The 17,817-nt window shown below is 55.8% G+C and overlaps 1 protein-coding gene across 3 annotated transcripts in view; it reads left to right on the forward strand.

Moving 5' to 3' along the window:
* The window catches only part of HMCN2 (hemicentin 2), a 133,036-nt gene that overhangs the window by 49,759 nt on the left and 65,460 nt on the right, over positions 1-17,817 (forward strand). For all 3 annotated transcript variants that reach the window (XM_089773013.1, XM_089773014.1, XM_075906051.2), the window contains exons 21-29: positions 547-706; positions 1,434-1,599; positions 7,166-7,293; positions 10,794-11,066; positions 11,771-11,854; positions 13,589-13,780; positions 15,149-15,279; positions 15,452-15,599; positions 16,613-16,739. In XM_089773013.1, coding sequence (XP_089629139.1) covers positions 547-706; positions 1,434-1,599; positions 7,166-7,293; positions 10,794-11,066; positions 11,771-11,854; positions 13,589-13,780; positions 15,149-15,279; positions 15,452-15,599; positions 16,613-16,739 — 1,409 coding nt within the window. The remainder of the gene's footprint in view (positions 1-546; positions 707-1,433; positions 1,600-7,165; positions 7,294-10,793; positions 11,067-11,770; positions 11,855-13,588; positions 13,781-15,148; positions 15,280-15,451; positions 15,600-16,612; positions 16,740-17,817) is intronic.

Genomic DNA, 17,817 nt, shown 5'->3' on the forward strand with positions numbered 1-17,817 from the left:
TTTTGCGGGGCCCAGGGCAGTCCAATTTCGCGGGGCCCCCCTTTGCCACGGCGCATGCGCGGGGCTTCTTGAAGCGCGGGGCCCGGGGCGGCCGCCCCGCCCTATATCTGCCCCTGCTTGGCAGTGTATTGGCGGAGGAATCTCAGCTTGCTGGCTGCTGCAGGGTCTCCGTGAGGAGGCGGCTTGTGATAGACGTCGACTGGTTCCCACAGGCTGCCATGGTGCTCCCTGCGTGGTGCAGACAGGGACTGGCCTGTGTCAGCTTGTCCCAGCTGGCTGTGGTTACCCCGGGGTTCCCCACTGAGGGCTGAGTCATGGCTAGCACAATGTGTCGACACAGCCAGGGAGACGGGCTTTCAGGCTGCCCTGTGCCTACCTGGCATGGAGCGAGTGCTTTGGAGCTGTGGAGATGGGTACTGCTGAAGAGATCCAGACAGAGAAGGGTTAAAAGCACCAGCCCAGCTCCTCTTTCCCTGTTTACCTCCCCCATCCCCTGGCTGGCTACTCAGTTAATTCCCCTGCTTTGTCTGTTCTTTGCCTTTAAAGGAAGGGGAGCCCCTTTCCTCCCGGAGCCCCCACTACCACATCTCCAGTGACGGGAGCCTCCTGATCCCCCTGCCCTCTGCTGGAGAGTCGGGTGTCTACGTCTGCACGGCCACCAACCTGGGGGGCTCTGCCCACCAGGAACTCCAGCTCTCTGTCAACAGTGAGTCGGCTTGCTTGGGGAAGACCCAGCCAAGGCCTTTTAAAATGGCCCGCAGAGCCTTGGGCTGACAGAAAGGGAGCTCAGGATAGGAACCTTGGGACTCCCTCAGCCTCTCCCTGGCTCTCTCCCTTCCCTGAGCCCCCTCAGCCCTGACAGAAAGAGACACTTTTCCAGTGAACGTTTCCTTCCCTTCCCTGATTGTGGATTGAGCCTCCAGCTCTCTCTAGGCATGGTGAGCAAGCCCCACCTATCCCTCAGGACTGTCACTGCTGCCAGGAGCTATTGCTCTGTGCCAGGGGCTTCTAGGGAATGTGCAGAGGCAGTGTGGTGCAGTGGATAGGGCATTGCTCTAGGAATCAGGGGACCTGGGCTGTATTCCCAGCTCTGTGGCTGACTTGCCTGTAGGACCCTGGGCAAGTCACTTCGCTTCTCTGCACCTTCTTCCCCCCCACTCCACTGCTTGCCTGCGAGCGTAAGGAGTTTGAGTCTGGGGCTGTGTCTCCCTGCTAATATCCTGGGCCCAAGGCTTGGGTAGGGCAGTGATAATACAGACGGCCTGTGTCCCGAGGGGCTATTGTTGTGCATAGTGCAGCACTGCAGTGACGTAGCTCCGTGGAAGCCCATCTCCCTGCACCTTTCCCTGGTGCTAAATTCATGGAGTCAGGACCCAACAGCTCTTCAGCCTGGACGCCAACCTCACTTCCCCCTCTTTGTCCCACCAATGCAGCTAAGCCCAGGATTAGCAGCAACAGATCACATGAGTCAACGGGACCAATAAGGATTTCAGCCGTGGTTGGGCAGGAAATGACACTGCCCTGTGTCGTTCAAGGGTACCCATCACCGCTGGTCATATGGACACAGGAATCTCGGGCACTGCCTCTTACCACAGGAAGGTAAGGAACTGCCTGGAAGGTGCAAAGATGGGGAAACCCAATGGGCTCGTTGTTAGGGGCCCTGTAGCTTTATCTGTGTTCTTCTTAAGATCTTGGGACCCTTTGTACACAGACGAGATTAGTAGCGTCAGGCCAAATTAGCCCCTGCTGCGATTGCATCAATGTCAATGGATTTATGGTAGGAGACTGAAGTGGAATGGGGCTTTTCTACAAAGTCTTTCTAATGCATGTGATGCCCTCTCGGCCATGGAGGTGGTCTGATATGGCTGAGCAGGCTGCAGTGTTTCATTGGAAGGGGGCATTATCTAGTGGTTAGATCTGGGGAAGTGGAAGGCAGGAGATATGGGTTCCACTCTGTGCTTTTCCTGTATATGGTCGTGGCGAATTGCCTCAGTTTCTCTTTCTGTAGCAGAGGGGCAGTGGTCTCCTAGTGCAGAAGATGTGCAATCTGCATTGTTTCCTTGAATGTAACCGTCCATTTGACATCTGTGGGTGAAGGTTAAAGATTGGTACGTAATGTGGTTTTAAGTCCTATAACTGCCCAGCTGAAGCCAGGTGCCCCGTTAACACTGTCAGTAAGTGGGTGCAGCCGCTGGTTCCATCTGAGGGAGCTGGGACCCAGAGCTGGCATCTCACCAGGTTGGTGCCCTTGAAACAGGAAAGCTTTCTTTGCTGGTTGCTGTGAGCGGGGATTAGACTGTGCTTGGCTGGAGACATCTGCCACCCCCTAGACTCAAACGCTGAAGGATGATATCAGCAGTTGACACAGTCCTTGAAAAGAGCCAGAGAGAGTTCTTGGATTCAGCCCTGCCAGCCCTTTATCCTAACATCTGTCTGGAAGGAACATCTGCTTTCAACCCGCATTAAGCCGAAGTGCATACACCCCTGGATACGTACGGGGCTTAAGTTGCACATTTGTCTTGTGGTGGGGGAGGAGGCTGCTTTTCATGTCCCATCCTGGCACTCCTCCTCCTTCTTCCCCCTCTTCCCCCCGCCTTCGGCACATCTGGCTTTGTGTGCATTCCTGCTGGTGCTGTCATGGTTACGTCTAAGGTAGCGGAGCAAGGGAGAAATGTTCTCAAAGCTAATGCCAGGAATGTTTCTGGAGCCAATGGAAAGGTTGGGTGATGTGATCTGAATGTGCTTAACTCCACCTCTGCGACAGCGGGGCTTGTGTGCCAAGAGCCTGTTGAAGTGTGTTTTATTGTGGGTCAGCAGAGTGCTCGGGGCAGATCTACTGCACAGCTAATCCCTGCTTAGTGTGTGTTGTGACTCTTAGCTGGGATTGAATTAAAATACTATCATCCTCTGGCCAAATAGCTGTGAAAAGCCTCCTTCACACATGCATGTGTCACTCCGGTTCCTCCAGGCTGTAGCTGGGCTCTTTGTGTTTGGCTCCGTACAGAGCAGGGGGTGTTCTCTGAAGACCACAGAGACCAACATGAAAGCCACTGGGTTACCTGAAAGGTACAGGTCGAACCTCCCTGATCCTGTGCCCTCAGGACCTGACCAGTTCTGAACCAGGAAATATGTCAGGCCCGGGGAGGTCAATGTTGGCCCCTCCACTCCTGGCTGCCAGGAGCTGGGCACTCGGGTTTCACTCCCTCGGGGTGCTGAGGCTCTGCTCCTGGCTGCCAGTCCTTGGGGTGGCGGGGCTCTGCTCCCTTAGGTTGCTGGGACTCTGCTGCCAGCAGCTGGGGCTCCAAGGCTTTGCTCTTGGCCACCAGCTCTGGGGCTCTGCTCTTCTCTAGTCCGGCAATGCTCCTGGCTGCAGCCCACCGGCTTTTCCCCATGAGTGCTCCAGCTCCGGAGCACCTCTGGGGATCACTGATGATGCTGGACCAGGGGTGCTGCAGGACTAGGGAAGTCAAGATTATAGAGGTTCAACCTATCATTCAATCTAAAGGCCCAGTTGGGGCAGCTGGGCACCAAACCAGGGCTCCAGTTGACTGTGAGTAGTTGAAAGTGCTCAGCGTGCTACAGGATTTTTATTGCCAAAGCTAATGTGTCCCCTGCTCCCACGAGTAGCCTTCGTTTGCACAAGGATCTGGCTCTAAGCCTTGTGAGCCTCTGAAAGCAAACCCAGGGAGCGCTGCAGAGGAGGGGGCTCCCTGTGCGAGGGTTGCGCGGTTCTGCGACAAGGATCTTGCCTGGAACATACAAGAGAGTCTCGACCAGGGCATGGTCTTCGCTTGAACCTTGAATAACTGATGTGCTTGTGCCATCCGTGCGTGATCCCTGCTCGTCTGCTGCTTTGGCAATTGCCTGGGGTCTGCTTCTGCAAGTTCAAGGTGAGCTGAGGCGCGGAAGCGCCACGATGGAAATATCTGGGCCTGAAAGTGCAAAACGGACAACTTGTTTGTCCTCCCAGCAACAGCTTGGGCCAAATTTCAGCTCCACTGAAATCAGAGGAGTATAACTCTGGTTCCAGGGTGGAGAGAGGCCTTTTGTTTAAGAAAGTAAAATCTGATTGCGGCTGGCTAGCTGCAGGGAGTCCCAGGGAAGCCCCACCAACAACCTGGGCATCCAAGGAGAAGCCATATAGTGATGCACATAGAGCAGAGAAGGCTGCAGGGTAACCAACCGCTCCCAGTCTCCCTGATTTCTTGGAGGCTTTTCTAGACACTCCCATGAGCTAGTATCTGAGCCCCTCATGCTCTCAGTGCCTCTGTGCCATCATCCCCATTGTACAGGTGGGAGACTGAGGCACAGAGAGGGGAAGTGTCTTGCCTGAAGTTGCCCAGGGAGTCTGGCAAAGCAGGGACTTGAACCCTAGTGCCCCAACCACTGGACCATCCTTCCTTTTCTGACTTCATCCACTGGCTGTCTCCCATGAGTGAAATAGCTGTTCAGTCCCTTATGGCATCCTCATGTAAATTAGTGGTGGATCCTGGGCCAAACCCCTGCATTTCAGACTCTCCCCCACGCCCCCCAACTTCTCCAGTGTCCGATCTGGATCCTGATCCCATGTTGACAGGCCAAACCAAAGTCCTGACTGAATGTCAGTGCTTGGGCCAGTCACTACAGATACGCAGCTGATTCCTTTTCTCAGCAGGCAGTTATCATTGCATAGGCCTGTGCCTTCCTCCAGGGGTAGGAGCTGATGTTTTTGTGTGTGTGGGGGGATGTTGAAGGAGGGGAGAAGGAGAGGGTTGCGGGTTCGAGTCCCGGGTCCCCTGGTCTAGTCAGCTCTCGTCAGGCGGAGCTGGGGCAGGCAGGCTAAAGGGCCTACTTGCGGTAAGGTGGGTTAGTGTCATAGTGAGAGAATCTGCATATGAGAATGAAATCTAATGATGGAGACTTCATTGAGGAAACTTTCTACCAAACTCTCCTCTCGCCAGCCTGCGGTCTTGGAAACTGCCAGTTGACTGGTTATTCATGGGTGGAATAGTCATTAACCACTCATCCAGAGATGTTTCCCTGTGTCCAAATGTTGGGGAGCTGCCACCTTGACAGGTGTTTTATTGTAAGTCCTGCCTGAGTGGGTGGGTGGACCTCCCATCTCTGTCTCCCACCTTTCCCTGCCTCAAAACCCTGCATTGTATCTTAAGTCTTGGAAAATTATCTTCCCAGGAAGAAATTCCTTGGAGTATATTGGTGATGATCTACAGCACTTGGCCTGACTATGGTAATATATTGGAAGTAGGAGGTAATTGCTTTTCATTTCATTGCTCCATAGCAGACACTAATGGTTTATTGTTTTTCACCTTCCACTGTTTTTTTCCCATTAAGTTAATCTTAATGGACTAAATTCATGCCTACTGTATTTCCATTTACTTCAATGGAGTAATGTCCGGGTTGAATTTGGTGCAAGAGCTTCGCACTGTTTCAGCTGACACTGAAATGCAGCTGTGTCTGCGCTGGAAAGTGACAGCTGTTTAACAGCACACAATACCATGGAGCAAATGGGCTTTAGATATTTTTTCTCATATGCAGCAGGATTTGCAAAAGTAGGAATTAAATGCAGCAAATGTGCAGGGACAGCAGCAGTTCTGGGCACAGTAATAGCCTTATCTGTGGCAGGATGTGAGATTTGAGACAATTTCTGTTTATACGGTTTAATGTTGGCAGGCCAAATTCATCCTTCAGTGAAATCAGCAGAGCTGAGTCTGGTTACACTGAGGAGTCAAGAGTTTCTCCATCAGTGCGGGGAAGAGCCTGTCTGGAGAGAGATTGGATCTTGCTGTCAAGCACCATTCACTTTCCTAGGTTCATACTGATTAAGCAAATCATGGTTAATCCTCATAAGCTGGGACCTCTGTTTAAACTGTCTTAGCATCCTAACAGGATGCTCTTTCAACATTGGATCATTGATCCTTGGTCCTGGGGTTAATAACAGGGAACGTGACTCCCCGCCTTACTGTTTGTTAAAACTCCCCTTAATTTTTATCCTCCTCCTAAACAGCAACAATTGCTGCATGGAAGGAGCCTTGATTTAACTCCTCCCAGCGGAGCTTTTCCCCTCCTGGTTCTCTTGTGTCTGAGTTCTTTTGGCCGCGTTCAGTCTCCCCGACACTTCCCCCCTTGGCTCTGCTTGTTGCCTGGGGACAGCTCCCTCTCATTGCTCACTGGGTTGATGGATGGGAGCACACAGCAAGGAGTCTGCGGATGTGGGCTGTGGTGATGTCACGTCTGCAGGATCCCTGACAAAGGCAGGGTCACAGCTGGCGGGGAGCGTGTGGTCAGCTCCAGCTGCAATAGCTCATCTCCAGGGGCAGCTCAAGTAGCCTCAGGAATGACCCCCGTCCACGGGCAGCTCCTTGTGATGCTGTCTCATGCTAGCTTGGCTTCGGCTTTCCTCCTTCATCTGGAAGAGCTGAGCATGTTGAGCCAAGCATGGAAGCATCTCACCACAGATGAGAGCCCCTTGGGCCTCCCAATTCCCTGAAGACTGTTCCCCAGTCAATGCTCATCTGGTGCATTGTGCATCTGGACTTTGGTGTCTGTTTCAAGGACTCGGCATACACTCCCCTCTTGTGTCCCCTGCTGCCTGGCGCTTAGACCCTGCCTAAGGGTTCAGGGGAACTACAGCTGAGTCTTGTTGACTCTGCTCAGGATATTGCTGGGTTGGAGGGTGACTCGGGGGCAGAAGGGGCTGGCGGGTGGCAGAGGAGGGATGCCGTAAGAGCTGTGTTTGGAGGACAAGGTTCTGCTGAGGGTGGTAATTTGGTGCTGGCCCCAGGCAGGGAGGTATATATGGCCTCTGGAGGTGGGCTGTCTTCAGAGTGAGTAGGAACCTCCCCACCTCACACCATCAGAGACTGCAAGTTCCTCAGGGCAGGGGCTGTGTCCGTGCAGTGCTGATGGTGCTGACTGTGCTCAGGCAATAGGATCCTTTCCTGGTTGCCCTAACAAACAACAGGAATACTCCTTGGGTGCTGACTGTCAAGGGTTCCTCCCTGGCCCTGATGCTTGTCGTCTTTCAGCAACGTACAGCTTCTGGCTGCTGAGAGAACTGCAAGGAGACCCAGGCAGAGAAGGGACCATGTGCTGTTCCCTCAGCTCCGGCGGGCTTCCCTTTAGGGTGATCGTCATGCCCTGGTTGGTTTGTTCTTTTCTGATCTAGGTACAGCATCCTCCCTTCAGGCTCCCTCCGATTGGCTGAGCCCAGGGTGACTGACAGCGGCCTTTATACCTGCATGGCAATGAACCCAGCTGGGAACACCTCGCTGAGCTACCACCTGGAAGTCCAAGGTACCTATTCCAGCAGAGCCTTTTGTCATGGGGGAGGGTCTGTCGCTGCCCATGGATGGCAGAGGTCATGGAGTGTGTATGTGGAGGTATGGGGATTGCACGAGGAGAAAGGGCTCACATCCTACACGCCCTTTGCCTGCTGTGCCCTAGACTGGAAATGCCCAGCAAGAAGCAGGAGGCCCTTGCAGGGTGATGGTTTCCCATCATGGGGGATACTTGGAGCTGCCTGTTTCACCTCCCAGCTGACAAGGGAGTGCGTGTGGAGCCCATCACCTTGGCTTTTGGGCATCAAGGGGAAGAGGTAGCAATGTTTGGAGATGAAAAGAGGGGGCTCGGTTTAAACTGGGCTAGTGATTCAGAGTCTGGGGGAGCCTCCTAGGGTCACTTCTCTTGGTATCTACTTCACATCCTAGGAAACGTCACTGGTTCCCAGCATGGGCCAGGCTGTCCCTTTGCCCCTTGTTATGCCCCAGGCTGGTTCCTGTGCATTAGACCTGATGTGTTTGCTGTTGGGTCTTTCCCAGCTGGGCGTTCTGTGCCACAGTGTTGCTTACAGTGAATACAGGGGCTTGAGGATCCTGCTCCCCTCTGCTCAAAGAATAACATCCCTGCTCCCTAACGCAGGGTGGGCCAAGGGCTCTTGGTTAGAACAGGGAGTGAAAAAGGGGCGTCGGCCTCCGGTCCAGCTGGGAAATCGATTGCTTAGAAAGTGGCTTCCAGCAGCAGGCTGGAAAGGTCGGAGGGGGCAGGGAGGGGCGGGGGGGGGGGGGGGGGAACGCTCAGGGCCAGCTAGAGCGGAGAGAGCGCGGCTTGAGGAAAGCCATTTAGAAGCCAGGGCCATGTCGTTGGGTGCACTGGCAGCACTTCATCAGGCAGCAGGCAGGGCCCTTTCCCAGACATGCTGCCTGCCCCCAGCTGTGTCACTGTCACCCCAGCTGTGTCACTGTCACCCCAGCTGTGTCACCCCAGCTGTGTCACCCCAGCTGTGTCACTGTCACTCTAGCTGTGCCACCATATCTGTGTCATAGGTACTGACTCTGTGGGTGCTCCAGGGCTCAGCACCCACTGGCACCCAAGCTCCCCTCTCTGTCCTCTTTCCCCAGTGCTTCCCACCCACCAGCATACCTGCTGATCTATTCTCAGCACCTCCTGTGGATGGTGTTGAGAGGTTCTGGGAGGGAGAGGAAGGAGCAAGGATGCACTGTGCTCAGGGAGGAGAGTGTGTGGCAGTTTGAGGAAAGGGGTGGAATAGGGGTGGGACCTGGGGCAGAAAGGAGGGGCTCAATTCACGCACCCCCCCCCCCCCCCCCGCTAAATCAGAAGTTGGCGTCTCTGGTGTCCCTTGAAATTGGTCATCAGGTCACTTGTTTAGAGAGGTTCCAGGACACAGCCAGTTAACTTCCCAGTGTTAATGAACCCTAGTGTCCTTCTTAGAGGGCAATCCACCCTGGGCCAGCGCTACTGCCCTCTGAGACCAGTGGGAGCTGTGCTTAGCGCTGGAGCCCGGCCCACACCACTGCTTGTGTGTCAGTGCAGCCCCATGGACGGATGGAGTCTCCTGACTAGACTGGCACGGTCGTGAGCCAGTGGGCTACGTGAGGGCTGGACGGGGGCCTGTGTACAGCAGCTGCTAACATAATTATCCTGCTGCTGGCCCTGAAGCATTGCAGGCAGAACATAGAAAGGGATGACTGTGCCTCGGAGTTAGAAGGGCAGGAGACATTAAAGCCATTAAGGAGCCACCATCTGCTGTCCAGAATGGGTCTGGGTGTTTGTTTCATTGAATCCTAGGATCCCAGGGCTGGAAGAGACCTCAGGAGGTCGTCGAGTCCAGCCCCCTCCCCAACGAAATCATCCCAGCCAGGGCTTTGTCAAGCTGAGACTTAAACATGGTCATCGGATTTCTTTCTATTCCCTTGTCCCTATCATGAGTCCATAGACTGGGCTCCCCCCAGTGGTGCCTATGGCTCGAACCTACTTCATCTACGCAGTGCCGATGGATGGCTCCCCTGCTCTACCAGGCAAGGTGGAGCTGGCACCATGCTCTCTATGAAGGTGTAAAGCCCCCTTGTAGTTTGGTGGAGGGTTCCCTTGTCACTTGTGCTGGGAGAGCCCGTCCAAGATTCTTCAAGAGGCAACACTCTGACTTGGGTTTCTACTCACTGTTCATCCGTTTTGGGGTGACTGAGGCTGGCCAGAGTCGGGCTTCATGTCGGTGAGGTGCCCTGTGTCACTGCCTGCTTTAAAAATAGCTCAGTGCTGAGTGTTTGAATGTGCACAAACACTCTGCATGTTCAGCCGAACAGCAGCATGTCCTGGCTCGGGTCTCGTGACCCACCCAGCTGCAGCAGCATGGGCCAGGCTGGGACGATGGGGTGGCTGTGTTTGTAAGGAGCAGATACGGTCTGTGGCTGGAGGGATCTGGGGGAGGAGAATGCTTTGCTCTGAGCGGGTTCTTGTGCTTAAGCACTCTTCAGAGTCCCATTGTGCAGGGTCCCTGGAAGCCCCACGTTTTACAAAGGGGGAAACTGAGGCATGCAGCAGTTCACAGCTATTGCCCAAAGTCCCACAACGAGTCCAGACTCCTGGTTTGCTGGTTCTCCCTCTCACACAGCGGTACACTATAGTTTGCACCTGGAATAGTGGTTTTGTTGACCGGTGTCTCTCACAAAGTGGTGAGGCTGCCTGAGGCCATATGCTGATCTCAAGCATTGCCTGTAAAGCCAGCTGTAAATGCTCACATGGCTGGGGGCCTTCTTTCCATTCAGTAACATCCACAGTGGCCATTAGATCCAAAGGGTAAGGCAGGGAAGCCCTCCCCTCTCTGTTTCAGCCCAGTAGAGGCCTTTGTCACTGTGAGAGAGCCACCTTCTCTCGCCAAGCGCCACTACGTGTCCCCACATACACACCCATCTAGAATGGCTCAGTCCTCTCTGCAGAAGCTTTGTTGAAAGAGGAGCTGATCTTGCAGCAGTCTCAAGCAGCCCCTTTTGGAATGGAAAAATACATGGCAAGAGCTGCCACAAAGAGGGCACTGGGGCGTGACCCCTCCTGTAGTGACAGGGCAGGGGGAAGGAATAGCTCAGTGGTTTGAGCATTAGCCTTCTAAACCCAGGGTTGTGAGTTCAATCCTTGGGGGGTGGCATTTAGGGATCTGGGGCAAATCTGTCAGGGATGGTGCAGGGGACTGGACTAGATGACCTTTAAGTATCCCTTCAGCTCTATGAGGATAGGTATAGCAGCATATTAAATAAATGAAACACTGTGATGATGTTTGAAGCAGAGAACATGGGCTCAGGACTCCTGGGTTCTAGTCCTGGCTCTGCTACTGAGAACTTGGGCACATCATTTTACTTCTTCCTGCCTCAGTTTCAGCCTCCTGGTATCTAATCATACTAACCCCACCCAGAGTCTGAGATCCCTGGCTTGGAGGAGAGTCTAAGATCTGTTTACATTGCTGCTTGGCGGGCTCCCCTTCCCCTTTGTTACTTTTATTTCAGTGCCTCCTCGCATTCAGCCAGGCCCCAAGGTTCTGAAGGTGCTAGTGGGTCACACGCTGGACCTGCCCTGCCTGGCTCACGGCAATCCAGTCCCCAAGCTCCGATGGACCAAAGATGGCAGCCCGCTGAGGGTGGGCGACCAGGATTTCCTAGAGGGGCCTGATGGGGCCATCAGCATCCTGGACGTGCGGGTCTCTGATGCAGGGTGGTACCGGTGCATTGCGGCCAGCAGCGCTGGAGACGATGCCATTGAGCTTGTGGTGGAGGTGCTGGGTGAGTGCTGAAGTGTGGGTGGGTGATGTGGCGGTTCCACTGCACTCCCTGAGGTAACATGCTGCTGTGTAATGGCTGCCATCTTGCCCCACCGTAAGGAGTGAACCGGGGAACCTCCACAGCTAAAGCTCTGTAGCTGGGGCTGTAACAGACTGGTGTCCGCCGGGTCAGGCACAGAACAGGCCTGTCAACACCCACTGGCCAGTCACGTAGTATCCTCAGGCACAGTCTGCAGTTTGGGGGTAAAGGTGCAGGGGTAAAGGAGAGTGAGGTGTCTCCTCCAGGCAGATTAAGATGAAATGGGGCCCGGGTCCTTCCAAATTCCAAGGTGCCCTTCCTCTCCTCTCTCTTTCCACATGGATGGAAGGTCTGATGCTGCCACACGCCGCCAGCAGGTCTTTGGGCTGAATCCTCCTCGGACAGAGCGAGTAAGCACCTGTCTCAGCCCAGCTGGGTGGGGTGTCTTTGGGGGAGCCCGGAATCTGGTGCTCCAAGGATCCTGCCTTGATCCTGGCTCCCACTCTAGCTCCTGCCAACCTGACTAACATCCAGGATCTGCAGCGTTCCTACCCTGCTCCTCTTTCCCTGAGACGAGTCTGCAAAGGGGCCAGACCTCAGGGGACCAAACTCTCCTCTAGGGGATTAGGCCTGAGAGTCACAAACGGGACCAAATAAACCATTAGGGCAACTTGTGTCCCCTCCAGAGCCCCCCCACCTGAACGACAGTGCAGATGTCCTGCTAGAACGAATACTGCATGAGAATGTCACTCTTCCCTGTGCAGTGAAAGGTAAGAGACCAAGTCCTTGAGCTGTGGGGAGGGCTCTAGAATAAGGGCATGTCTACACTACAAAGTTAAGTCGAACTAACGGATGTTAGTTCGAATTAACTTTGATAGGCGCTACACTAGCGCTCCGCTAGTTCGAACTTAATTCAAACTAGCGGAGCGCTAAGTTCGAACTAGGTAAACCTCATTGTACGAGGACTAAGCCTAGTTCGAACTTACTAGTTCGAATTAAGGGGTGTGTAGCCCCTTAATTCGAACTAGTGGGAGGCTAGCCCTCCCCAGCTTTCCCTGGTGGCCACTCTGGCCAACACCAGGGAAACTCTATTGCCCCCCTCCCGGCCCCGGATCCCTTAAAGGGGCACGGGCTGGCTACGGTGCCCGTGCCAGGTGCAAGCCTGCCAGCACCCAGCCAGCAGACCCTGCACCTGGCACGTCTCGAGCCAGCCACCCGATGCCCCCCAGCCCCCCCCCTCTTCCCGGAACCAGGCTGGCGGCTCCCGGGAGCTTGCCCGGGACCGCAAGAGGCGGGCACCCGCCTGGTCAAGTGCGGACATCGTGGACATCGTCCACGACCTCTGCACTAGGCACAGGAAAGTGTCCGTCTAGGGCAGGAGAGCTGCCAGCCTGGCCACCCAGGAGCAGGTGTGCATGAAAATCAGGGTGGTCCACTGAGACCCCCGACCCTGAGCCCTGAGCTTACAATGGCCGTCCTGGGTCAGACCAAAGGTCCATCTAGCCCAGCCCTAGAGACCCTGGAGGACCCTTTTGGGCAGTGCTGGCTCCTTTCCCTCCTCTCCAGCTGCTTCTGTAGGAGCCGGGGCTCTTCTTTGCCCAGAACAGTCTGGGTGCATGTAAGAGCAGCAGGAAAGGAGACAGTCTTGGTGCCCGCTGGGCAGCTCTGCAAGGGGGTCACCACAATGGCCAGCGGGAGGGCAGACGGTCCCATGCTGTATGGGAGGGAGATGCTACAAGTCACTCGCGCTAGGAAGGTGTGTGGTACTTCTTGCAATGAGAATATTCAACCACCCCTGTAAGTCAGGGGCACCCCGGGAAACGGGGTGATAACAGTGTCTCTGGCCTCAGGGTACAGCCATCACGGCATGGCAAGGGTCTGCCCTGGGGGAGGCATGTCAGGCAATGCTCTCTGGGGGGGATGGCAGGAGGGGATGCAGCCCCCTGTCCACCTGGGAGATTGTGCTATTAGCTTCCCCTTAGCTGAGCCTGGCGCTGCAGGGGAGGGAAGGAGTTAGGAAGTAAAAGTGTACCTGGAGCGCCTCCTAGTGGCTGTCAGCATGGTGTGCACTGGCAAAGGTTGGAGACCACCAGCTTGTTAGGGCTCTAGGAGTAACTTCTGGTTGTACAAAGCATTTCACATGTGGGCTGAGCTGGCCACTGAAGCCAGTGCTGACAGGGACCACCAGCGGCACTATGGAACTGGGATTGGCAGTCACGGGCTAAGCAGCCGGAGCCAGCTACTGCCCAAGATAGGACTCAGATGGCTCCCCCTTGGTCTGAGCACAGCCCTACGATTTAGGGGTGTCCACTGAAATCTCGATTTTGCAGGCAGCAGCTGTTCCTCTAACAGGTGTTACCCACCCTGCGGCTTCTACTTTGCCAAACGTTGGGGTGTGGGAGTGTGACTGGGGCATCGAGAAATGGGCATCTGTGCGAGTCGCTCTTGCCTAGCAGGAGCTGCAGCTGGCTGGCCCACACTCCCCTGCCTTGGCTGTCACACAGGCGTGCCGAAGCCGTCTGTCCTGTGGCTGAAGAATTCTGCCGAGCTCTTGGGCAGCTTCCCACGTCCCTTGGTGCTGGAGGAGGGCTCCTTGGTGATCGTCTCCGTGCTGCCCAGCGATAGTGGAGACTACACGTGCTGGGCAACCAACGAGGCCGGCTCTGTGCAGCGGAGAGTCAAGCTTGTGGTTTATGGTGAGAGGAAGCTGCATGGAGGGAGCAGATCCCGGTGCTGGGAGGTGGAGAGGAGGGTTGTCCAGTGCGGGGGGTGGCAGAATGGGCCCATATTCATTTCTGATATCCCAGTCCTAATTGTACTCATCGCCTACCCTGGGGAACACTAGGTCACTTGCCTTCTAGGCCTGTGTCATGTGGGGAGAGGGGCGGACAGGCAGAGGGGTGGCAGGGACAAATGAATTGGGAAGCTTCAGGCATCATGTTAAAGCCACAAGCCGCCAGTGCTGGGGCAAAAAGGGTCTCCTGAACAGCTCCTCCCACAGAAGGGAGGATGCAGGCCAGGCTGCAGAGCCAGGAGATGCAGACACAAACTAGTCTACCTGAGAATTTCTCACTGACTCCAACTGGGTCCTGGTGGCTGCTCAGCCCCTGAGCTCCCCAGTGCCTGGCTTTCTGAGCATGGTCAGCTCAGCGGGATAGGCTGTGGCTCAGCAAAGCCTCTCTCCACTCCCTCACCTCCATCAGCATGTCCAGTCCTGTTGCCAAAATGCGGCAAGGAACTTTGAGCCAGCCCCAGGCACGGTGGGTGCCCTCTGTGATCCAGCCGAGGTTGCTTCACCCCTTAGAGCAGTGGTCCCCAACCTTTTGGGGCTGCCGGGTGCCCGGGGGCGGGGCCACTCATGCGCCGGGTGTCCGGGGGTGGGGCCGTGCATGCGCCCAGGGGCAGAGCCATCCATACGCCGCTTGCCCGGTGCCGGCGCCACCCATGCGCCGCACTCCCGGTGCTGGCGCTGCTCCTATGCCGCACACCCAGGGGTGGGGCTGCCCATATGCCGTGCACCCAGGGCCAGAACAGCTCATGAGCTGCATGCCCGGGGCCGGCGCTGCTCCTGTGCCGTGCGCCCACGTGCCAGCAGCGCCCATGCACCCCACGCCTGGACTGGCGCCGCTCCTGTGCCGCGTGCCCAGGGGCGGGGACGCCTATACGCCGTGCGCCCGGGGCTGGCACAACCCATGCATTGCGTGCCTGGGAGTAGGGTCGCCCATGTGCTGCGCGCCCAGGGCTGGCGCCGCCCCTGTGCCATGCACCCGGGGTTGGGGTGGACCCAATCACTTGGCAGGCGCATAGAAATGGCCCAGCGGGTGCCATGGCGCCTGCGGACACGGCGTTGGGGACCACTGCTCTACAGGGCTGCTGGCAGCGTTCTCAGGTCGTTGGGCACCTGGAGAGTCCATTTCTGGACACACATGGGACCTGCAGGCGAGCCCTCTGCCATTGTGCTGGAGAGGCAGGTTCTGTTGAAGGGTGTGCACTAGCCCGGTGAGCCAGCAGAGCATTGCTCTGCTCGTTCCTCTCCCGACGGGGCTCTTCCTCTCCTTTCACAGCACCCCCTGAGCTGAGAGGTGGTGGCCCTCAGAGGAATGTTTCCATCCTGGCCGGCCAGCCCCTGACGCTGGACTGTGATGTTTCTGGCATCCCAGCTCCTACTGTCACATGGTACAAGGATGGGCAGTTGGTAAGTTGCGGGCGAAGAGAGCCAGTGGGCACTATGGCGTCAGCAGGAGCTGTCCCCACCCTGGGTTGGAGAATGGCAGCGGAAGTCAAGTGCTCTGCTCTGGTTCTGGGTGGCAGGTAGCAGAGGGTAAAGCGGCTTCTGACCCTGTCCCAATTCTATCTCTTTCCCCCAGCTCTCAGAGGGTGGCAGCCTCCGCTTCCTCAGTGGAGCACAGTCCGTCCAGTTCCACAAGGTGCGGCAGGAGGACTCAGGGTCCTACGCCTGCAGAGCTGTGAACAGGGTCGGTGAGGCCCAACGACACTTCCACATCCTCGTTCTTGGTGAGTCCCGGTCCTGAGCCTTCTTCTGTCCAAGGCAAAAGTATCCCTGGCTGGGCCAGCAGAGCCTCTCTAGGGACTGGTGAGAGACACTAATCCCAGTGGCCCAGCCCCCCTGCCAGGCCTAACCAGCCAGCATGCTGACGGCCCCTCTGGAAAAGGGCTCAACTTCCTTGGCAGCTGCTACTCTTTCACCTCCCCAAAGCCAGCAAGGGTGCAGGCCAGAGGTTGAATCCTTGGGCCACATTCAGACCTTGGAGTAAGCAAGTGCAACTCCATTGGCTTCCTGTGAATTGCGTCCTCTTACACCAGGACTGAATTTGGCCGGGGGTGTCGCGTTCATAACATGACAGCAGAAGACGGTGCTAAATGAGGAGATAAAGTAGAGAAGCTCTGCTGAGCCTCTGCTTAGTGAGAAGCCAGGAAGTGGCTGCACTGCATTAAGGAAGTACGGAGGCTTTCCATTGCCCTCTGCCTTTACTTTGCTAACCTGCCTGATAGGGTGCCGGGGGATGGGTGTTCTGCGTCTCTCAGGACTAGGGATGTGAAAGGTTAAGGGTGATGCTTGTCTGTTCCAGTTAACTAGTGGGACCTGGAGCAGCTCCCAGCCCTCTGCAGGCAGGAAGCTGCTCCAGCCGCCCAAAGCAGCCCCTATCTGCATCGAACCCAGCCACGTCACAGGCAGGGACTGCTCCAGCCCGGCCATGCCGCCCCTACCAACGCCTCACTTAATTAGTTAACTGGTTAAACATCACATTTCACTGGTTAAACAATTAAACAGGATTTTACACCCCTACTCTGGACTGCATTTGGGAGGTGTCCGGGAGGAGGACAGTGAAACTGACATGCATTTCCAGACCTTCACGCACCTTATAAACAGCAATAAAGCTGTTAATCCCCGTGTAGTGCACCTATCAAACTATCCCTCCCTGCCCCAGTCTGCCCCTCGTCACCTATGTCCTTGGCCATTGTCTTTGTGGCTCTCCCATTATCTCCCCCTTCCTTTCCTCCCCTAGTCTCGCCCGTGGTGTATGGATTGGGGTCGCCCCCCGACGTGTCAGTGCTGGTGGGCTCTGAGGTGGAGCTGCAGTGTCGGAGCACGGGCGTGCCACCTCCCCAGGTGGAGTGGATGAAGGATGGCCAGTAAGTGCACAGTGGCTGTTGCCAATCTCTGGCTGAGGCTCCCTGGCCAGCTCAGGTCAGCTAGAGGCTGCAGAAAGCTGGTTTATCAGCTGGTGCATTGCTGGGCTGAGGCCCTAGATGGGGGTAAGCCGGGCTGGTATTTGGGACCTGGCCTACATGCTGTTTTCGAATGGGTTCCTGGAACACAAAGTGCTTTTGGAAACCCAGTGACCTCTCCATCGGCTTGTAATGGGCAGCTTCCTCTGCCGCAGAACAGCCATCTCAGAGCCCACCCTGGGCAGCCTCAGCACAAAGGTCCAAGGACAGGCTCTGCTTCTCCCCCCAGCAAGGGTCCCTCCCGGGCACAGGCCTCGCTGAGCACACAGGATGTGATCTGTGTGGGCTGCAGGCTTTCCTGCAGGCCAAGTTGGCTCTCCCACTGGGGAAAAGCTCTGCTGTGACACGGCAGCACATGGTGATGATGCTGATCTCATCCAGAGAGCCTGATGATCAGACACCCCCTCTGCTCTCGAAGCTGCATCAGGGTTGAGACAGATGTGGGGGAGCTTTTGCTACTTCTGCCCCATTTCTGTGGGCAAATAGATGGTCTTGGCCTCCCTGTCTTCCTATCCTGCACCTTTACCCAGCCTGACTGTTACTAAACGGCTGTGTCTACACTGGGCCACTTATTCCGGAAAAGCAGCCGCTTTTCCGGAATAAGCTGCGAGCTGTCTACACTGGCCGCTTGCTTTTCCGGAAAAGCAGCGATGCTCTAGTGTACAAAATCAGCCGCTATTCCAGAAAAACTATTCTGCTCCCGCTCGGGCATAAGTCCTTATTCCGGAACACTGTTCCGGAAAAGGGCCAGTGTAGACAGCACAGTAGTCTTTTCCAGAAAAAAGCCCCGATCGCGAAAATGACGCTCGGGGCTCTTTTCCGGAAAAGCGCGTCTACATTGGCCACAGATGCTTTTCCGGAAAAAGGGCTTTTCCAGAAGAGCAGCCTGCCAATGTAGACGCTCCTTTTCCAGAAAAAGTGAAAACGGAATAGTATTCCGTATTAAGCATTTCCGGAAAAAGGTGCCAGTGTAGACGTAGCC

This window comes from Pelodiscus sinensis, chromosome 23 (genome assembly GCF_052426305.1).
Source record: "Pelodiscus sinensis isolate ZL-2025 chromosome 23, ASM5242630v1, whole genome shotgun sequence".
NCBI classification, from domain to species: domain Eukaryota; kingdom Metazoa; phylum Chordata; order Testudines; family Trionychidae; genus Pelodiscus; species Pelodiscus sinensis.